This window comes from Corvus kubaryi, unplaced genomic scaffold (assembly GCF_017639235.1).
Source record: "Corvus kubaryi isolate FWS band 111438036 unplaced genomic scaffold, C.kubaryi_AGA036_p1.0 37353, whole genome shotgun sequence".
Classification (NCBI taxonomy): Eukaryota; Metazoa; Chordata; class Aves; order Passeriformes; family Corvidae; genus Corvus; species Corvus kubaryi.
Window position 1 is genome coordinate 3,210,860 of NW_024581115.1, and position 22,532 is coordinate 3,233,391.

Here is a 22,532-nt window from a genome sequence, read left to right on the forward strand (position 1 = left end):
GGGCTCGCCGGTCCCGGCCCTCCCTCCCCTCCGCCCGAATCCCTCCCTCCCCTCCGCCCGCGGCTCCTCCTCCGCCAGCTCTCCATCCTTACATCCCGCCCCGCCGCCTCCCCTCTTTTCCCACCTCCGCCTGCCATCCGTCCGCCGTTTCACTCTTTCCTTCTCGCCCTCCTCCTCGCAGTCCTTTTCCTCCGTTCCTTTTCTTCCCACACTTTTCTCCCCAGGCCGTGGTCCCCACAGACCCTCCCTCATCTCCGCTCACGGCAGAGCACAGCTTTTCTCATTTCTTCTTCCTCGCTATCCCCTCCTGCCTACGCTCCCCCCGCCTTCTCTGCCCTTCGCTTTCCTTTACAGCCCTTCTCTTCTGCTCCATCCTTTGCCTTATCCTGCATCAAGGTCCTCTCCCCTCATGTCATCCCTTCTCCCCTTTTCTTGCCCCTTTTCCCACTCCTCTGCCCACAGCCTTTGTCCCCTGAAGCTCCTGTGCCAGGCTGCTCTCGGGCACAAGCCCAGTGACAGCTCTGTCAAGCCACTACCGCCCACTCTCAGAGCCTGCTCCCAAGCCTGGATGGTTCCGAGGTGCAAGCACGATGCCAGGACAACAGCCAGCTCCAGCCTGTCCCTAGTCCTGGGTTGAAAGGAGACAAAAACAAGCAGGCTTGTACCACAGACCCTGTTTGAGCACCTTATGAGGAGCTCATTGCATGTGGCGGCCCATTAACCCTAATGAAATTCCACCCACACAGAAGGAGAGGATGTTTTATAACCCTGGGTGCTGGGAATTCAGGATTTGGCACTCACTGAACACCTCAAAGCAGCTGTTTGAGGGCATTCTGTGTTGCCTTTGAAGCCATCGTCGCAGTTTTCTGCTCCGAGCAGCTCTGTGAACTGCAAGCAGGTCTTTTTGGTGTCCCTGAGTTACATTTCACATGCTCAGCTCTGCGAACCTCTTTTCTTCAGAGGAAATGAGGTAATTCCAATCGTTCTGCAAAAGAAAGCAATGTGCTGACTCTCCAGCTGGGGCAGACTGTGGGAATTCTCATTTGTTGGCATATAACCTGTACAGGAGTGGTTTTTTGTTCGATTGAGTGACATATCAGATCTGAGACATTCTCGTAAAACCTACAGGAAAAAAATATTTTCACAAAATCGTGTAATCTGGCTTTTGTTGCCCAACAGCCTAGGACTTTGCATCCAAGCACTCAATATGGCTACAATATACAGATAAATTATATGAATTTATTGTTAGGAACAGAATACTTTCCAAAAGCAATTATTTCTCACAAATAATAGAAGAACTCTAGTCCAACTGCCTGACCACGTCAGGGCTGACCAAAAGTTGAAGCATGTCATTAAGGGCATTTTCCACATGACTCTTCAATAGGTGTGAGAAAGTTAAGATTTTCCCATTTCTGTATTAAAATTGCTTAGAAAAAGATCTAGTACCTAGAGATGGCCTTCTCCCAGATGCACCAGAAATGCTTGATTATGTTTGCTGAGTTACAAATGCCAAGTTAAAGAGAATCCTTGATTCTGGTCTGTGACTGTATTAAGGCAGATGAATTTCCAGGCAGCCACTGAATTTTCAGAATGTGTATGTGTCATGGAGAGGTCTATGAGGAGAAAAGGGGAGAGGAATAGTCTATAATTCCTCTCTTATTCCCAGCCTTATCCCCCTCCTCTGCTGCTGTACGCAAGAGCTGAGTACTAGCCCTCGCTTTAATCATCCAGGAGCTCCCAGCTGCCTGTCACTGCTGGATTGGATAGAGTTTTCTGACACAAATCCCATCTTTTCTGGATGCACAGTCTGCTGCTCTTGCATAGACACTTTATATTGCCTTTTCTGTAGGCATCACTGCAAGGTAATGCAATCAAATATAAATCCATGGAGTTCCATCACACAGAAGGCCAAAAAAAAAAAAAAAATCGTCTAAACCCAGGGTTACTGTCACAGGAGTTGACTTGGACCTTAGAATCTCTGATAGATTCCAGGGCTGACAAGCACAAATAAAATCCCTTGGACCAAACTCCATCTAGGAGAAAGACCACCATCTCTAACCCTTATTCTATTAAGGTGAAAAGCAAGTACCAAAATCCCAAGATTTTTGCTGAATTTACTTATATGTAACAGACACATTTCCTCCTCAGAACTGTATAAATCCTCATTTCCCTGAATTTTAAGCTCACTTCGTCCTTCAGCAAGGTAAGAGAAATTAAAGAGGAACCTGCATCAGAGGCACTGATTTCCCATCAGAGTGCAAAACAGGGTTGGAGGAAGACACCAAGTGATGCTGTGGGGCTGTTTGTATGGGGTGTCCCCTTTTGCAGCCCCAGCTAAGGGAGGGTGGATGATCTTATTGAAGAACAACCCACACAATCCCAGCAAGGCAGAGAAGACCCTGACACCTCCACTGAGAGGTCCCGATAATTGTCCCAAGCCACCGTGAAGCCCATGGCAAGGCCAGGACACGGCATTCCAACCGCAAGCCCTGCTCCTGGCAGACCTCCCAGCCGGGAGGGACAGAGCAGGAGCACTGCGGGACAGCTCCCCGTCCTCGCAGCCCGAGTGAGCCCCACCCCGACGCCCCACGCTCCTCTCCCCGCAGCCCCGCGCCCGCCCCGCTGTCCGCGGCAGGGCTGGGCGGAGAGGAGGAGACAGAGGCGGAGAAGAAGGAGGCGAAGGAGGCCGGTCTCGCCTCGCCTCCCCCTTCCCTCTCGCCGGTTTTCTTTGCAGCATTTCCATGCTAGAGGTCCCCACCGAGCTGCGGAACGAGGATCTGCCTGGCTGCGCCGGGCCCTCTTCCTTCCTTTGTGCATCCCCCAGCCCTGTGCAAGCCGTGCCCCCCGCCCCGGCCGCCACGTCCCCGCTGCATCCCCCCCCTCCGGAGCCCCCCCGGCCCTGGAGGCAGGAGGAAGCCGCCCCTCCGGACACGCAGAGCCGGGGCAGCGGCCAGGCACCGGCTGCCACGTCGTGCCACCTCCTCCTTCCCGGCCCGGCCGGGGCACCGAGGCCGCATCCCCGCCCGCATCCCCACCCGCATCCCTGCCCGTATCCCCGCATCCATCCCGCTCCGCGGTTCGGAGGCGGCGGGGCCTCCTTCGGCGGATGCTGCGCGTCTCCCCGGGCCGCTGGTGCTAAATGCTGAGCGCCGACAGGATGGAGGAGTTTCAGAGCGAGGAAGAGGAGCCCTGGTACGACCAGCAGGACCTGGAGCAGGGTAAGGATGGGGGCACGCCGCAAGCTGCCAGGGATGGTGGGCCAGGGGATGCGCGGGCAAGAAAACGGGCAAACCCCGGGGATGGGAGGGTGGGATACCTTCTCTCTGGTCTGCTGTTTGGCTGGCAAAGCCAGCACCTCATCCTGCAGCGGCAAATCTCGGCTCTGCTGCTCCAAACCACTGTCCTGGCCAAGGAAAGTTTAAAGCCGATGGATAGAGGTAGGGAGCCCAGAGCTGTCCTGAGCACCAGGGCAGTAAATAATTTGTTGTGTTACATCTCCAAGAAAGCTGGTTCCCCAAAAAACTTGCTGCAGGCAGAATCAAGCAGGAGTAGTTATGATACTGCTTTTATTTCAGAGCAGTCCAAGGTAGAGTTACCAGGCACATTAGTTAGAAATTAATATATGGCAAATAATGTATTGCTGAGGATGCTGAAAGTCTCTCAAAAGCTTTTGCTATTCAAGCCCAAATCCAGAGGGATCTTCAGCTTCTTAGTCACCTAATTACTTCTGGAGATTTTTCCAATCAGCCATAAAACCAGGAAAAATAGAGGAAGAGAAGAAAAAATCAAGGCCAAGTTTCAAACAGCAAAAATAGCCGTGTTAGAAGATAAACGTTCACTTGTGTAGTTTGCTTTGAAGTAACTGTACCTAGTTCAATGGAATATTTATCCTAAGGCTGGACAGTTGGTGCCTGTGAGTATTTGGGGCTTTTTTAAATATTATTTTTCTTATCTTAATATTTTGATTCAACATGCAGTAAGTAAATAACTGGAAGAAGTCCCATTTCAGGCCAGTGGCCCAGGAATGAACTGAACTGATTTGCCAATGCATAGCAAAAAATCATTCCTACCTAAACACAGTTCCCCTCCAGCATGTTGCACTATAGGTACAGTTTTATATTCGCTTTTCGCAGCTGACTGTCAGCAGGGATGTGCAGTCCAGCTGCAGTGCCTCAGCCCACCATTGCTCCAGTACATTATGTCATGATTTGAAGTTTATACAACTTCAGCTGCAGGACAGGGGCCCAGCAAGGAATGATAACCAGCCCCCCAGGGGTTGTCACAGCTGGGCTTTAACCCCGATTTCTCAATTAGCAGGAAGTAGTGGGATACTGGGCTCTGTTCTTTGAAACACAACACTCAAACGAAGCCAAGAGCACGGAGATGGAGCTATCAGCTGGATAAACAGTGCAGCCTTTGAATGCTCAGAAATTCACATTTCTGGGTGACGTCTTCCCATGGCTCACAAGGGGCCTGGGCACTGGTCCAGGGGCAGGATGCAGGCTGAGGAACAGCAGAACTAGGGATGAATATAGGGAGTGTTGAACAACGTGGGACCAATTGATTTTTAGCCTAACGCTGTCCCTGGTGTCAGGTTCATGAGTCAGCACTGGCACTGTACAACTGGCTCACAACAATAAAAGCACCTTCCCACTGCAGGCCACGTTCCCAGCTCTGCCCCAGCAGCCTAAATAGAGAATGACTGTCTCCAGATGATGGATTGATGCTGGGGACAGGCCCCACTTTTGAACACATACGGAACTGGAGGAAAACACAAACCCAAAACAAAGCCCAGCTGTGGGCTTGCAGCCTCCTGTTTATGAATAGGGGCTGCACAGGCTTGCACAAACTCAGAAGGAGAGATGTGGGAAGGCTTTAACTGGAATCAGCCAAGTGGAAAGGTCCTACGGGGTAATTACAACCGTAATTAATTTGCATGATGCACAAAGCATCACGAAGGACAGTGCTAGACTTTGTCCACATACACTGCGCCTTTGCAGGACACCCAGAGGTCTTTGGTGGCGGCACAGCCGTGGAGCTGTTGGTTTGGGAATGGGGGGTGGAAGCGCAGCACAAGACATCCAGCGTGGCATGATTAGAGGCGTTACTAAGAGGATTGGCATGCCAAGAGCCCAGGGTCGCACAGAAACCCACGCCTGGCAGCAGCGCCGGGAGGGCAGAGGACAAAAGCAGAGGCTTAAAGACCGTTCCTTAGGAGCGAGCGGTGGGAGAAACAGGAAACAATCCAAGCTAGGAGAGCAGAGAAGGTTCTTCTGTGAACCAGTTGGTTGCTGGGCCTTTATCGTCATTTCACAGCATCATCAAATATTTATTACATTTACATCCAAAACTGTTTGCTAAGCAACAGATGGCTTAACTGGGAGCTCTGCGATGATTATGTTAATTAACCATTTTAGCACCAGAGTGGAAATCATGCCTCCAGCTCCACACCAAGCACCTGTTACTTTCCTCCTCATCCTCCATGAGCTTCACCTTGCCAAAGTAACTGATTTTTTCAAAAGAATAAATCCCAATCACTCTTTCTTTCCCCTAAAGTGTCCACAGCAACTGGCTGCATCCACCACATGCTTTGGAAGCAGCAAGATCTGGTCCCCAGTGTCAAGGCCCTTCCAGCCTCCTTCAGATTAAGCCAGTGCCTTTCAGATTCCTTTACCTGTTTCCTGCAAACTGTAACACTCTGTGGCTCAAGGCATTATACCAAGATGCCTTATTACATAGAAGCAGAGACTCAAATCTCAGCCAGGACCCGCAGCAATGATGTGGTAACAGCAGTGGTGTCCTGTGAGGTTTCCTTTGTACTGATGTTCCCTCTGGGAAGGCTTTCTGATTTGAGGAAAGTGGTAAAAATGGAGCTGCAATTCCCTGGTACCACGACTTAGCTGATTGCTTTGTAAGCATGAACAGATATCAGTGCTGCTTTGGTCCAGCCACCTTCCATGGGCTGGGGAATCTGTGCCTCTAAGTGTTAAAACCAGAATACAATTCTGGTGAAGCTTTTTCCAGCTGTTGAGAACTGATGATGTGGCTACAGTTGCATCACACCCTGCGCACAGGGCCTACGTGCAGCCAGACCCCAAGAGAATGAATGAGCTAAAATTAGAGAGTCTGAGCTGCGGATAAGTGGGGGCACCTTTCCTGTTCATCAGGAGTGTTTGTGTTTGGGAGGGCTGTGTGCCAACTCAATTGCATCTGGATCCAAACAGACCCAGCAGCTCTGCCAGCCACTTCCAGCCATCATCTCCCCCGCAGCAATCTCCCAAGATGAGTCCTTGCAGTCATCCCACTGCATTCCCTGATCTTCCCAGCCTCCCTATCCCCCTGCCAGCATTCAGGTCTGCACTGAGCAGAGTGCAGCCCAAGAGGAGGCCCCTCAAAGCCACCCTTATGATCTCTGGACCTAACCATAGCCTAAGGCACATGGGGGGATTCTTGGGGTGTCCTGCACAGGGCCAGGAGTTGGACCTGATGATCCTGATGGGTCCTTTCCAACTAAGCATATTGTGGGATTCTATAAGTGTGGGGTGATTCCTCCCATGTCAATAAACAGCCTCTCACTGCTCTGAGATAGGCAGCAGGACCAGAGGAAGTGCAAGAACCAGCACATCACCTCATTGCCACTGTGAGACCAATTGTCCTGGGCAGCCACAGAAACTTTTGGGCCAAACCATCTGCAATGAAGGCTTAGGATGTTACAGCTGTAACCTCTAAAGGTCTCCAGATTTAAGGATCTTTTTAAAGTCCTCCTCCTCTTGCCAAGCATCTGATTGCTTGCGTGCTAAGAAGGAAAATGACACAAGGTGCTGAGCTTGCACCACTTCCAACTCATCCGTGTAAAGACACAGGGTCACCAGTGCTCCAGTGGCCAGATCCTGGCATTGGGGTGAGCCCAGGGGATCTGTCCTGGCACCCACTAGCACCCTTACCTGCACCACCCAGGTGGTCCAGAGCACTGCAATCCATTATCAGCTTCCCCAAAGGATTCACTGCACGGGGGAGCTGCTGAAACTCCATATTCTGCCCCTCATGATGCAGTTATCCCAGCAGTCCAGGGACAAGGCACACACGTTGCCTGTCCTCCAGGAGCACAGCAGTTAACTCCCCTCCCTCCCTCCCCAGAGGCAAGCCAGAAGGACAGAGCTTTGCCTGCAGTAGCTGAGCCACTTATTTATTTAGCAGTACAGTACAGCAGGTAGCTTATGGAAGTGGAAAGTTTTCAGTGACTAATTGCTGAGCTGCTTAGGAATGACAAGAGGGACTAGAAAAGTCACAGGAGAAAGGGAAATAAGATGACAGGTTAGTCTAAGGAAGGGATGAGAGGCTCCAAATATGAGGGGGGGAAAAAAGAATATATATAGATGTATTTTCCTAGAGTGAAAATTCCCCTGTTACATGAAGACAGCAAGAAAAAGGGACACAAGAAAGCCCCACGCAGCAGCTCTCAGTGAGAGACCAGAAGCTCCTCTCTGCTGAACCCAGGCACATACTTCCAGCTGTGGGAGGGAGGAGAATTAGAGGAACCGCTGGAAAGAAAAAAGGCAAACAAACAAAACCAAAGAAAAACCCCACAAAAAACCAACCAAACAAAAAACAAACCACACCAAAATCAGAGTTTTCCGTATCTTGTATCCTGCAACAATCAGCTAACAGTGGCAATTCTCCTTGGCAAGGCCGTGTATGAAGGATTTATGGTCTGAATCCTGAAGGACATTTTCCTCCAGCGGCTCTGAGCCTGAGGGACTGGGAGCCAAGGCACCGGCCACTAACACGCTGCACGTGGAGCCTGTCCCCCCACCCCAGCATTTTCCAATCCTCTTTCTTTGCTCCTGTACCAGCCAGTGCTGGCTGGTGACAGGGCAGATGCACTGACTCAATGTGACAGGCAGGAACCACTTAGAGCAGTGAGAGCACCAGGGTCCCATCCTGCTCCTGCTAAAAGCAGTGCCAGCACTCAGGATAACGCACGGCTCGCTCACTCCCGCACTCACACACTCCATCTCCTCTCCCAAAAGGCTTTCCCAGAGCAGCACAGTGCTAAATTCCCACCTCATCTCACTCCAACAGATCTATGTGCTCACACTAAACGTATCTTCAGGACTTCCAAAGCTTCTACTTAATCTGCCCAAAACAGGTACATGAGCCAAGAATTTAGGAAAATATCTCAAATACAAAACACCCCAAAGGAAGGAGACCAGATGTTACACAACTGCTGCTTTTTGCACAGCTGGGAATTTCAAAGGGATTTTATGTTACAGTTTATTTTTCCTTTTTTTCCCATGTGTATTTTACAAACAGTTATAAACCATCTCTCCAAGAGACAGTTCTAATGGTTTAAACAGCCTGTTCCTCTGCAGCTCTCTGGGAAGTCACTGTAGTCTACCCCATGTGTTGTGCAGCTGCCCTGGCCCTGCTCAGTTAATTTGCCTCCTCCCTGAAGAATTCAGACCTTTGAGTGTGTAATATCCAGGTCTATGTTGGCCTCTTCCAAATATGCAGCAGTTGGAGCAAGGACATGATCATGCCATCCTCCAAGTTTTCTTGGTCTATGAGCAAGTGTTGAGTCCCGGGAAGGCACCTGAACTGGGAGGTGGTGACCAAGCACTGGTGCCTGCAGGAGGAGGCAGAGCAAGGAGCAGCACAGCACATCCCATGAGCATCAGTCTTTGCAGCAGAACTGTGTCAGGGACACTGGTTTTGGTGTTGGGCCCCCAAAAGAAGTACTGCTCTGCATCCTGTTCAGGACTAGTGATGGACATAACACCATTTGGAGAGTACATCAAGTATTCCATGACTCCCTTTCCCTGGAAACTCAGACTGGAAGGTTACAGCCCTGTGCTCTTCCTGTGCAGCTGCACAAACAGCACTGATCACTCATCTGAGGTCAGGATCTCTTTCCACATGGGCAGCATCTCCAGCCTGTGCCAATAGCCAGGCACAAGGCAGCTGGGCTGTGAGCTGAGTGCCTGGAGGAACAGGGCTTCCTAACCTCCCCGGGAGCAGTAGTGGGGCAGCACCCTGCAAGATGATACACTTTTCTCCAAAGTCAAGAAACAGGGCTGCTAGATAAGAGGTGGGCAGGTTTTTGGTGTTGCTGCAGAGGGTCAGGCTGTTTCTGCATTTAGCTGTAACACGTGGCTGTGGAAGAAAGGTCTCTGTACCTATATGCCTCTGGACATGAGAGGTAGCAGACAGAAGTAACCAGCAGTGGCAGTGTTGGCAGGGGTCTTGGGGGCTGCTACAGCTGCAAAGTGACATTTGTGCTGGAATGTTTGCTCCCCGAGTGTCCGAATCACTCAGGATCAGTGGTTCCACCTGCGTCCCTCCAGCAAGAGGGGAACAAGGGCATCCAAGTTGGCTGGGAATGGCTCAGAGTAGGGGAATATGTTGTGTGATCAGGAGCAGGGCAGGAGAAGTGACACGGTTGTGGCAGCCCGGTGCTGTGGGCACCGTCCCTGCCACGTGAGCACAGTGACCTGTCCTTGGAAGGGCGCCTTTGCTCGGGGCTCTGCACATGCACAGCACTGTGCTGAGCACCCTGGTGCTCATCCTCCTTGTCCATCCTGTGTCACTTACAACCTCCTGCCCCCAAAACACACAGGGGAGAGGAGTTCTGCCACGTGGCAGCCATCCACATGCCTGTGTCTTTAGCTTTAAAAGAGTAGAAGCCTTTATTCACGGTTTTCTGCAACCCAACACAATTAATTAGTTGGAGATTTGCTGCCCGGGGGAGGAGCGCATGCAGGAAAGCTCTGGCTGCCTTTTTCCCTCCTCTTTCTTTGCTCCTCTTCAACAGCCCCACTTGTATATATTTATTTAGGACATTCTGATCCAGGTGCACTATCAGAGCCTCACAGCCACCAGTCACCAAGCTCTTTCAAACCATTTTAGCCTATAAGGCAAACACAGGCACTGAGGCTGTTTAGATAAGAGAACAGCAGGAAAAGATGCAGATGGGGCCTCAGCCATGGTCTAATAACATCCTCTGTGTTCTCACGCTCTAACAGCTTGGCAAAAGGCACAGCGATTGCTGTGGGCACAGGGATGGGACTGCTCTGTGTGTGTTTGTAGAGACACAGCTTGTAAGCAGAGGGGACCATCCTGGGTCTCAAGCATTGATATACAGGGGAGAATTTGGGGTGCAGGATGATAAGAGGGAAGACAGAGAAGGTATAAATTAAATCTGAAATGTCTGGTGAGCATCTGAGAAGAATAAAGGAGAGCAGATAAAGAAAACACCGAACAGAACTGAAAAATACAGAAGGCAAGGAAGGGAGCAGCAGGGGCTGAGGGAGCTGGAGGGCTTCTCTGCAGCACAGCACAGACAGTGCGTCCCTGAGCGCCTTGTCAGGGATTTCCACTCCTTGGTGATGCCACTTTTGCTCAGGGGGCTCAAGATAGCATGGAAGGAGCTGTTCTCAGTGCACTGGGCTTGCCTTGACCCCCTGCCAAATACCCTTCTGCCACCACCTGAGGCTCCCCACCAGGGACACTTGCAAAGCCAAAGGCAGCACAGGAGCACGTAACAGATTACACAAGAGAAAGAAAAGGAAGAAAAAAACCAAGCAGGAAATCCAGCAAATCTCATTAGGGTAACGAAAATGCCAGTGTGACCAACATCAGCTCAGCCCAGCGAGAGCCACAGCTTGAAAGGGGGAGAAGGAAGAGGAGGAGGCAGCTGTACTGCCAAGGGCTTACACACCCCATTTGCTCTCACCCAGCCCAACAGCGGCTTTTCCCCACCTGCTTCATTGGGGCTGTTTTACAAAGCAAGCCCTGCCTTTGTGGAACACCACATTACACCAAAGTAGCAGATCCTGCCAAAAAACACACAGAACACCAAGTACAAAGCTGAACTGAGCAGCAATGTCTGAGTTACACCTGTGTAAAAGGGATGGGGAATCCATGTCCCAGCAGCAACACTGGTGACTCTCTGGAAGCTCTGCCTGGCCTTGGGAAACACGATCTTCTGTGGAAGGGGCATGTTGAAAAGGCTTTTTCAGGTTGTTTTTAAGATGTTGCCAGATGGCATTTGCTTCCCTGCACCCCAGCAAGTTCCATTGTAATGCCTTATACAGGCCAAGTACAGAGATTGCTTCCATCACCTGCCATGGAGCAGCAGTAAGTGATACACAAAAGCTGATCTTCATTGTAATATATCCAGACAGCACAATCCCTTGCAACTAAGAAGGAAAATAAATGAGTAGCAAGTATACCCTACCCCAGGGTAAACCAGCATAGCATCATTCATTTAGACTTTGAAAGGAATAATTGCACCCACCCTTGACTTTAAGTACCCGTGTGTAATGGAGCAGACAGCAAATGCCATTAAATTAAACGTCAACAGCATTAAACATCAGTTCTTAACTCTCAATGTACCCCATCCATCAGCTTACAAGCACCCTGAGCTTCCTCCAGAGACCTCCACACCCTCCTCCCTGCTCTTCAGCGGATGCATTCCCCGTGTGCAGCACAGGGCAGGAGCAGCCCTTTCCACAGCCCCACATTTAGGAAGGGGCCACAAGTAATTCCTTTATAGATGCTCAGCTGAAAGGGACCTGCAAATCCACAAGCCCCTGCTCATCTGCACCACATAGCAAAGGACTTCTGTGCCCCCTGCAAGCTGCTGGCTTTGCAGGACAGGGACAGGATTGGTTTATTAAAGGTGAGGAGCCAAGTGCAGCATCCCCAGTGTGTTCTCTCACAGCCTAAACATGAGAATCCCTCGCTGCAAGAGAGATGACAGGGGAAAGTCCAAAGCAGCTGCACCAGATGGTGGCTTCCTCCAGAAAGCCGCATTTACGAAGAGCATCTGAACAGCTACCAGATCATCATCGTGCCAAGAGCAGCCGAAACCTGCACGGCACCAGGCTTACGCTCTCCCAAAGCCGCAGCCAGGACGTGCTGGAGGGAAGAAACCCCTCCAGAGGGCGGGCTGTGGCAGAGTGCTGTGCCCAAACAGATGCAGGCCAGCACTGGGAAGGCAGAAACAGCTCCGAATCCTCTCTGAGCCTCGTTGCAAGGCTGGGGAAGCGCCCAGCTCTGCCGCAGCCCCAAGCAGGGAACATCCGCCTGTGCCAGCACTGCCACACGATGCTACCGGAGGGAATACCCTGCAGTTTGTCCCTCAGCCTCCTTCCATCAAAGGCAACCTGCTACAGCTTTTGCATCAGGATGGGGTTTTTTCAAGTTTCCTCAATGGCACAGAGGCAGCAGAATTATAGCTGGGCTGCTGCTGCTGATCTCCTGCTGCTGCGGCTCCAGGACAGCGCCTCCTTGATGTTCTGCCCAGCCCTGCTCCCCTGTACCAAGCACTGCTTGGAGTCAGCTCCCGCTTCCTTCCTGCCATATGTCTCTCTTCTCATCCCCACCCTCCTTGCTCAGAGGCCTTTCCCATGGAAGCTTTCAGGGAAATGCAGCCTCCATCCCTCCCCTCCAGTGCTCCATAGGCACAGCCCTTTGTTTGGGGACACAGCGCGGCTCCTTGGCTGGTGTTAATTAGAAGGGTCACATCAGTGCTTGCAATACAGGGAGCCACAGGGCATCAGGCTGGTGCTGCCTGGGACAGTTTGCTTCCACAGTTTTCTCCTGATAGGATTTGGCAGCATCGAGACCCCATTTTTGAAGATGAACATTGGCCATTTCACAGCCAGGACTGGCCAGCACAGGCAGGATGTGGAGGGATGGGGCACATCGAGCGGACACACAGCACTTTATTTCTCCTCCTGCATCCAGAGGGGAGGGGGAAGGGAGGCATCAGCATATCTGCTAAATTAGGGCAAGTCCTTCAGCACTGGCTGGCTGATCTGACAGTGGAGAAGCAAAGAAGAATACGAAAAATGTGGGGAAACCTCAGTACTATGTAGAAAGGATTCCTGAATTCCTAAACAGTTCTTTTTCTCCCCCAAACAACTTGGTGAAATTTCAAATTCAGCCTCAGGTTTCCGAGGTCTCTGAGGAGAGGAGCTGTGTGCTCCCTCAGCCCAAGCAGAGCCACAATTAGTACAAAGATCAAGAGGGATCTGGTCTAAAGACGACATTAAAGCACTTCTACACAGCATCCCCTCCCTCTCCACAGGCTGGGGGGACCAACAGGTGGGGAAGAGGACTCGGGCACAAGGGGGTGGATGAGACAGGATTACCAAGGATGCTTTGGCTGGCGGGCAGAGAGTGAGGGAGTGTGTGTGACAACGACTGAGGCACTTAAAAGACACTAAAAGAATCAATTCCCCCATGTCCTTCAAGCTTGGAGTCTCCCAGGCCCTTATGCTCAAAATGGAAATGAAGACTCAATTTCCTCCTCAGAGCTGAGCCCCATTCATCTTTCCCACTCATCCCCAAATGCTGCCCATTTCCCCCATTAAATTATCGCTGACAGAGCCCTTTAAATTACAATGCAGGGTCTTGCACTGCCTAATCCACTTAACTCAACCCCAGCTGATTAAATTGGATGCCATATGGTGGGAGAGCACTGGTGTAATCCGCAGGGACGGGGACACACTTGACTCATTACCTGGAGCACAGCACAGAGCCCTCTCACTACACACCTCCACCTCGAGGCCCTGCTTGCTGCCAGGGATGTGGTTTCCAAGGTGCCACTCTCCAGCAACAACACTGGCTGTAGCAAGGTGATGCTGACATTAAACACAGCCCCAAGCAGCTTAAAGGCACAAATTATCCTTCATCTCTGCTGGCATGTGGCTGTTCCCCCAGCCCCAGCTGGTATAGCAAACACTCAGGTCTCCCAAGGGCACTTTATAAACTAGGGAAATTTGGTGCTTGGAAAAAACCAAATAGGTGGAGGAGGTCTGTCCATGGGGAAACATGCCAATAACTTGATTGCAGGGAGAGCTGCAACTGCAGCACTCAGACTGGGTCACTGTGCAATGATGAGGATTATAATTAAAAAGGTCAGAGCCCTTTTAATAATAACACCCTGCAATGCAGGGCACAGCCGGAGAGCACATTCCCATGGAAAGGGGAGATTCGAGGACACACTGAGCAGCTGTTGGCAGCACCACATCTGGGGAGCCAGCAGAAAGAAACACGAGCAACACACAAACTAATAACGTATCAGCACATCCCACAGCACAGCATTATCCATCAGGAAAGCCCCATCCCAGGCACTGACAGTGCTGTAGCTCACCCACTGGCAAGCACTTGTGTCCAAGGTCAGCGTGAGCCTCATTTTGTCATGTGTGAGAGGTCAGGGCTTTCCCAGGCACAGAATACATCCCAGGAGTCCTGGCTCCCCTTCTTCTTGTCTTAGTGACCAAGTATCTCTCTTTCTCAATCAACTCCATGGCCAAATGAAGTACTAGAGAAAATTATAGCTGCTCTCAGCCCTGGCAGAGCCTTTACAAAACACATCATTAGATGCAGACTAGAGAGGAGCATTACACAGGCTAAGAAAATGCCAGGGCAGGTCCCCTCATACGCTGCAGGATTGTCACTCCTTAATTACCTACAGCTGCATGATAACCACACCAGAGAGACAAAGAGCAGTAACACACACCAGGACTTGTTTCCTTCCTCGTGGAAGGTTTAAAGTCAGATTTGCACTCTGCCACCCTAAGAGCTGTTACCTCTAGAAGCATCAGGAAAAATGAAACCCATGTGCTCATAGTCAGGCTTTAAGAAGACAACCAACTCCTGTAAAAGCAAAGGGCTGTTCTCAGAGCCAGCTGTGCTGTCCCAGCCCCACAAACAGCATCACCTGTGTGCTCAAGCTTTGGCCAACAACAAGATTCACAGGGCCTGGAGGCTTTTTCTTTTCCCAGCAGCAAAAACAGTATTTTAAACTGACCACACTGGCAACATCTACTTTTCCCTGCACTTCTCCTGAAGTCCAACTATTTCTGTAGCTTCCTGCGGGCATTTAGAGGTGGCGGAGAGTGAACACAAAGCAGTTTGTCCTTTCCCTGGAGCTGCCCCAGGGAAAGAGCCTTGGATTCAGCCACTGCAGTGCTGCCAGGGTGGCACATCTGGGAGGTGCCTCCAGTCCCCTCGGGCCACGTGGGGTTTTATTACTCCTGTCAGTCTATTAGCAGGTGATGGATGGAGGCTGACAGGGAAGGCAAGGCACTCCCTTCGTTAGAGATAATAATATAATTTACAGAGCATCCCCAAGGCCCTGCAGGTCTTTACCAACCCTTTGCTCTATTCTGATGGGTGCTGAGCCCTTCTCAGCAATAGGGGATGGAGGTGCTGAGCACCTGCCACAGCCCAGATTCTGTGCTGATCCTGGTTACAGTGTGCAGGGAGTGCAGAAGGGTTTTGCAGCCAGCAAAGCACCAAATCTTCATTGCATGGAGGAGCTGCAGAGCCCTGAGCTCAGCCTCCCCTCACTCCTGCAGCCCAGCAAGACAAGAGGCCAGAACCTGTATGTTCTGAGAGCATGCATCCAGGTCAAAACATGCCAGTAAAACCAGTGCCATGAAAAATGTGCTGCTGTGCTCGGTGTGGGGTCATTTCTGGTGGCGGCAGGGGGAGATCCCACCACACCCAGCCCTGGAGCTGTGGGAACTACAGCAGCTTTGTCCCTCTGCTTTTCAGACTTGCACTTGGCTGCAGAGCTGGGGAAGACACTGCTGGAGCGAAACAAAGAGCTGGAGGACTCCCTGCAGCAGATGTATGCCACCAACGAGGAGCAAGTGCAGGAGATCGAGGTAGGTAGGGACACAGTCGGGACAGGGGTGGGGACAGGGGCTGCTTGGCCACCACTGTCACTAAGGGTGAAGGTGGGAAAGGGGCACTTCCACCAGTGCCAGCAGCTCAGATGCCAGCAGTAAGGCAGGGATGTGCCATGGGGCATGGAAGTTGAAGTATCTTCTGTAAGTGCCTGAAGCAGGATGGATTAAAGTCTGTTCAAGCTCATCCCAGCCCTGGGGAGGGTCTCTTTCCCCCACTAACTGGCATTTTCCCTTTTCTCACATCCTCGCTCCCTGCCCAGATGTGCATGCCAGATTTTGGCACCAGATTTTGGCATCAGGCTGCATCTGGGTCACGTTTGTCCTTCCCCTGCACATCCACCAGCCTTCACACTCATTTCTCTCTGCTCTGCTGCAGCTTTCCCTTGATCCCAGAGACTCAGAATCGCATTTGTTCCCAGCTGGCCTCTCAGCACCCCCATAACACAGCCCCCTTTGTTAGAGGCATTAAATAGCTCTTTCTCCAAGAGCTGCAATCTAAACCCCCATTTCAAGCATCCTGTGAGGTCAGGGCAGTATTTCTATGAGCTCGCAGAACTGATCTTAGAGGCTTAAACCTGCTGTGCCTGGGAGGGTTTTCATCCACTGGAAGCCTTCTAGGGATCTGTGAGTTAAAAAAGATTGGACACCTCTGATTTAAAAGGACACAGGGCAGAGGAGGGCTGCAAGTTCACAAGAGCAGCACATGATGCTGCAGGGATCAGACAACCGATGTTTGAAGGAACAAGTGGATGGATTTAGCCATCCCCCCTCCAGCAGCCTGTCAGAAGCACGTCCACCATAGGATTTGGAATCTGGCACCAGCTGAGAGTGAGCACCAGAGTAGATGCTCCCCTCCCAGTCTACCCAGGATAAAATTTTGCAATGGCAGACTTACAGGAAAGGGTGTGCAAATCCACAGGAACTGCAGGTCTCCTCATATTTCACGGACTAAGAGTTTTAGCCTGAATTCCCAAGGAAACACAGCTTCTGCAATCGATCTGTCAGAGGATCCAGTAACCAACCAGCCAATTTCAGTCAACTTTCAGTCCCAGGGATATCAACTTTCTTTAGTACTGGGAATAAAAAAAGCAGCTGAATAGAGAGACATTGAGGTTACTGCCCTTCATAGAGGGCAGGGGAAGTTCAATCATATTTACAAGTTCAAACTATTTACAGTGGGCAAGGGGATGAATATTTCATCTGTGGAAGAGGCTTCAACCAGGCAGAGCCACAGAGCACATTGTCAGAGGAAGCAAAGGCTGCAGGAATCTTCTGCTTGTGAAACAACCTGAATTTTGGACGTGGAGTGCTCATGCTTGACTTTTCCTTGCAGTACCTGACCAAGCAACTGGAGATGCTGCGGCAGATGAACGAACAGCATGCAAAAGTCTACGAGCAGCTGGACCTGACAGCACGGGACCTGGAGCTGGCTAACCAGAAGCTCGTGCTGGAAAGCAAGACATCCCAACAGAAGATCCACTGGTACGGCCTCCCCTGGATCCTCAAGATGCAAGAGCCTTCAGCTCACCTTTCCCCTGCCCCAAGGTGCAGGCTGTCCTTGCTATTTAAGCCATTCTCTTGTCGTATCAGCCCAGTTTTGCAGCTATTTAGAACACAAGTGTGTTGCAGTAATGCTGGTTAGCAGGGGTCAGCCACAGCACAGACGTCCCTGGGATGAGGGCTGGATAAAGGAGTATCTGAAACTGCCTGGAGAGAGGCACAGCAGCCTCTCCTCAGATCAGTTTCCTTGAAGAAGAGGCACATAATCCTATCAGGGAGATCCCCAGCACACAGCCCAGCAGAAACACCAGGCACAGATCCAGCAACTCATGAAACCCTGGCTAGTCCACGCTGAAACACCAGTTTATCAGTAATATTTCTTTCCTGAAACAAACCCATGATCAAGGTCATCCCTAGAAACACCAGCCTAAGCCATGTCCTTGCAATGCATCGTCATTTGCAAACAACTCTGTGGAGAGGGAGTTTCTGAGCAGAGTGTTTTACAAACTATCCACAGACAGAACAAAACAAAATCTCTGCCCAGTCTCTGTATTTCTCTGTAAGATAAACAAAAGGAATAGATACTTGTTTTAAGTGCAGAGATATTCCAGGATAGTGCTTATGTCCCAGAGGTGACTCTTTCAGCCAACTGATTTGAGGACAGAAGGACTCAAATCAATCCCCCTGCCCTTTTTTATAACCAACCCCACTCAAGAGTGACCACACAGAGAAAGACCAAAAAAAAAAAAAAAACAACCAAGTGCTGTCATGATCCTAGGGGACACACTAGAAACTGGAAGCACCTTCCCTAGATTGGCTTTCTCTATAGGAAAAAACCATCTTTTAGGAACCTGTAGCACCTGACTGCTCACCTGTGCTCCCTCCTCTCTCTGCAGCTTGACAGAAACGATCGAGGGGCTGCAGAACCAGGTGGAGGAGCTGCAGAAGCAGGTGGAAGAAATGCGGAGCTTGGAGCAGCTCCGCATCCGGCGGGAGAAGAGGGAGCGGCGCCGAACCATCCACACCTTCCCCTGCCTTAAGGAGCTGTGCTCCAGCCCCAGGTACGGAGCCTTGGCTTCAGCCACCCCTCCAAACTGATCCAAACAAACAAACAAACAGGGGAGGCGGTGGGTGAGCCGCTCTGGGGGTGCACAGAAAGCCCTCAGACATCGAGGTTGGGCATCAGAGCCTGAAATTCATGGCTGGAGCTGAAGGGGGGAATGTTCCTCTCACCAACCCACCTGCCTAAGGTGGTGTTGGCAAAGCAGAGCCTTGATGATCCCAGCACAGTGATACTTCCCTTCCCCAACTAGCACAGCACCAGCACCTCTGGCTCCCCAAAGGCAGTTGAGATGGTGCATTTTGTGCTGTGTGACTCCAGAACTCCCCAGGAACACCAGTCGCACAGCCGGATACACCACGTGCTGCCAAGTGCTGTACAAACACCTCCAGCACTACTGCAGCCTTAATCCTCCTCAAAACCCGGCCACTGTGTTAATTCACTGACCTCATGAGGGCACTTCTTGCTCAGCTTTGTCCACAGAAGAGGGATCTTTAAATAGATAAGCAATCAATAAACTTTGTTACTGAAAGCATCCTCTGCCAGAGGGTATGAACCAAAGACATTTTCACTGCAGCAGCAATGGGGATGTTAATCAGGCCAAAACCTGACCCCCAGCAAAATCCACTTATGTCTCTGTTGTTCTTTTCCCCCCAGTCCCAATCTCCCCCCATACCACAGGACCTCGGGTCCCCTTGCAGCTCCACAGTTGGCTCTGAAGGTCAGGCTGCCCTTCAGTGCCTTGAAATCTGTTCAATACCCCCCCCACAGCCGTGCCTCCCAGGGGAAGCCATGGAGCTTGCACTGTTCCAATCTGCTCTAAACAAACAGGGTGCCATGGGTACTTCACTGAGGAGAAAAATCCAAATTCCCGAAGGGAAGGGGGAAGTGCTTGTTATCACTTCCCAGGCAATGAAGAAGGGGCACCTCTATCAAAAATCTGTCTGCCTTGCCGTGTAAATCTTCCCTCACTCCCTCCAGAGCAGCTCCCAATCACAGGGCTGCACAGGCAGAAGCACACATGGCTGGGTGGGTCTGGGGTTGTCACCATATGCAGTGGGTGGTTGGTGAACCCATGGGGCAGAGAGCAGCTGATGGACTCCCACTAGGAAAAACCCAAAGCCACCTACTTTCAGCTTAGACTGGTAGCACTTGAACACTCATTCTTGCTTCACTGCAATGCTGGTGGCTTGTCTGTTAATCAGATGTGTCTTTTACCTTTTAGGGTCTCATTTCCCTCCTGTCTTTTATTACTGCTGTCCAATAAAACTGCAAGTTCTGTGGGACAGAGGTTTGTCTCTGTGTCCAGAAGACCCCCAGCCACACCTTGTGGTCTCCTGGCACATGGAGAAGGCACATCTCACTCCATGAACTCATGTCCTTTTTGGACATCAGTGGAGTTACTTACATAACAATAAAACACAAATCCCTCACCAGAGTATCGCTTGGTCAGACTCGCTCAAGCATCCTTCTCCTCTTTCAGGTATGAGGATGCGTTCCAAGTCCACAGCTCTTCCACAGAATTCAACCAGAAGCCGCTGGAGAGGGAGAACGAGCGTCTCCAAGCCATGGTGAACTCACTGAGATCCCAGGTGAACCAGGAGAAGCAGCGGAAGGAGAGGGTGGAACGCGAGTACACCTCGGTTATCCAGGAGTACTCGGACCTGGAGCAGCGGGTGTGCGAGATGGAGAACTGCAAACTGCGCATCAAGGAGCTGGAGGCAGAGCTCCTGGAGCTGCAGCAGATGAAACAAGTCAAGAAATACCTGCTCAGCAGAGAGGACAACCTGTCCGAAGCCCTCCTTGAGCCGCTGAACAACGCCCCGGAAGCAGATTACATCGACCTGTCCGAGGAGGAGGGAGGGAAAAGCCACGGGACATCCATGACCCCTTCCCCAAACCACCCCGTGCGGAAAAGCTGCAGCGACACGGCCCTGAACGCCATCGTGACCAAGGACGCCGTGAGCCGGCACGAGGGCAATTACACCCTGCACGCCAACAACGTGCGCAAGCGGGGCATGTCCATCCTGCGCGAGGTGGACGAGCAGTACCACGCCCTGCTGGAGAAGTACGAGGAGCTGCTCAGCAAGTGCCGGCAGCACAAGGACAGCGTGCGCCACACGGGCGTCCAGACCTCCCGGCCCATCTCCCGCGACAGCTCCTTCAGGGACTTCCGAGGAGAGGGGCACGAGCTGGAAGAGCGGAAAACCATGGAGAAGACCATCAGCAAACACGTGGACGCCGTGGACAAGCGGCTGGAGCAGAGCCAGCCCGAGTACAAGGCTCTTTTTAAGGAGATCTTCTCCCGCATCCAGAAAACGAAAGCGGACATCAATGCCACAAAGGTGAAAAACAAGAGCAGCAAATGAGTCCTCGCTCTCCACTGCTCCCACGTGCAATTGCAATGGCCACGTCTTCTCTTGAGCCCCAGGAAACGCCACGTGGCCCCTCTGCTTTGAAGGTTCGAGAGGTCTGCAAGCGAGAGAATGTCACAGGGACCCAACTCACTTTTTTAAGCTTGGGCTCTGGACAGCCTGTTGGGACAATTGTACATTGTAGTTAGAGGATTTCAGAAACCACATGACGGATCTCTGCATGAGTTACTGCCGCTGCCAGACATCACAACAGCAATGTCAACCCCACCATGATAAAAAAGAAACCAATCTCCCCCTCCACCCTTTTTCAGCTTGTCCTACAGCCCAATTATCTGCAAGCAAAAGCCTGGATGTCCTCCAGTGTCCTGCCACAGCTGGAGTACAGCGTCTCAAAGTAAAACAAAAAGCCATCAGAACTTTAGGGGCTGCCCCAGCACTGTAGCCCAGTCCTCCAGTTTGGTTTTATGGCTAAGAACCTACGCTTGAACCCAAGAGGCGTCTATCTCTGCCTTCCCCAAAGGGCAGTACGGTCTTGCTATTTAAGCCATTCTCTAATCAGTCAGGTTTTTCAGCTCTTTACAATGCAAGCTCATTGCAACTGGAAAAACTTGAAGAGAAACATAAAACTGATTGTTCCATCTCTGTCAGCGTCACTCAGTGTTTCAGTCCACACTCTCCAGACCTTGCAGGCATATGGGATTTACTCGCTTTAAATCTGCCCTGGTATTTCAACCCAGGTGAAGCACCGTGCCTGGTAGGAACTCGGTGCCCAGGGCTTTCCCATAGCGAGACAAGAAGTGCTATTACAATATCAGAGACACACTCTCATCTCATGGTCTGGGTACCAGCTCTCTTCAAGAGGTTGTCATTGTCCCATCATAGCAAATTCCTTAAAAACAGCTTGCATGGGCTTACAAAACTGACTCCCAGGGACTCGCACACAAGCCAGGGGATGCAGCATCTCCCGGGTCAGGAGTCTGGCCCTGGCAGTAGCACGGATCACACATCACCCCTCACTCCTGCTCCAAACATCTCCCCAGCCACAAGGACAGATTTCAGCTTCCTGCTGAAAATAATCTTTCTTGGCTGAGACACTGTCGCCTCTCATGTTCCAGTTCCCTTTCCAGCACTGAAATCTCCTCACTTTTGCTTCCACAGACATGCAAACACACAGCCAAAAGGCCAGTGCAGTCTCAGGAATCACCAGTGTCCAATTTCCACGAACTAGATGATGACCTAGTACGGTCAGACATGTTTTAGGCAGAGAAGCAGCATCTCATTACAGCTTAGGCAACACCCTGAGCATTGAGCCACAAAACCCAGCAGTTCAGTGTAAGCAACCTACTCTGTACCCGCCTGGAGCAACCATCAGCTACATCTGGATTCTCGTTTCACCAGCTTACATCCCAAAATCTTGGGTCAATGGCTGGGACTTCTGCAACATTGAGATAAATAAATGAGAATGTGGCTTTGGAAGGGGAAGACTGTTCAAATGGAATTATCCCTCAAGTCCAGGGCTTTGATGCTACAAGGAGCGACTTTTCTTTCACTCCCCATGGAATTAATGCAGAAAACCCCCCAAAACCACCCTGTTTTGTTGAGCTGAGTACCACAGAGGTAAGCTGGCAGGAGTGTGATGTGCAAACCACCCCTGCTCCAGAGTTCTCCTCCTCAAAACCACCAACTGCTCCGCTCTTCCACGCTCTGCATTTCCAGGTGCCCCACGGCTCCCGACACATCAGGAGCTGCACACACGGCTGTGGCTACCAGCTCTGCAACAGTATGGAGAACCTTCATGCCTTATTTATTTATAATGGAAAGCAGTTGTCTAATAAAATAAAATAAATAAAAATGAACAACAACAGCAAGAGAAGCGTTGTTGATTTCCTG

The 22,532-nt window shown here is 51.1% G+C and overlaps 1 protein-coding gene across 1 annotated transcript; it reads left to right on the plus strand.

The window, feature by feature from the left end:
• The first annotated feature begins 2,691 nt into the window (after window positions 1–2,691).
• CDR2L (cerebellar degeneration related protein 2 like) lies at window positions 2,692–22,510 on the plus strand. The gene is made up of 5 exons (XM_042032497.1): window positions 2,692–3,218; window positions 15,571–15,683; window positions 17,041–17,189; window positions 18,104–18,268; window positions 19,751–22,510. Exons 1-5 carry the CDS (start codon window positions 3,140–3,142, stop codon window positions 20,634–20,636), a joined length of 1,392 nt encoding a protein of 463 aa, XP_041888431.1. The 5' UTR covers window positions 2,692–3,139; the 3' UTR covers window positions 20,637–22,510.
• The last annotated feature ends 22 nt before the right edge of the window (window positions 22,511–22,532 follow it).

What these genes read in the sequence shown, in the direction of transcription:
- CDR2L (XM_042032497.1), top strand. Translation starts at nt 3,140, where the DNA reads ATGCTGAGCGCCGACAGGATGGAGGAGTTTCAGAGCGAGGAAGAGGAG. An exon ending in CCAGCAGGACCTGGAGCAGG is followed by an intron (nt 3,219 to 15,570) that starts GTAAGGATGGGG and finishes TCTGCTTTTCAG; the next exon opens with ACTTGCACTTGGCTGCAGAG. An exon ending in GAGCTGTGCTCCAGCCCCAG is followed by an intron (nt 18,269 to 19,750) that starts GTACGGAGCCTT and finishes CTCCTCTTTCAG; the next exon opens with GTATGAGGATGCGTTCCAAG.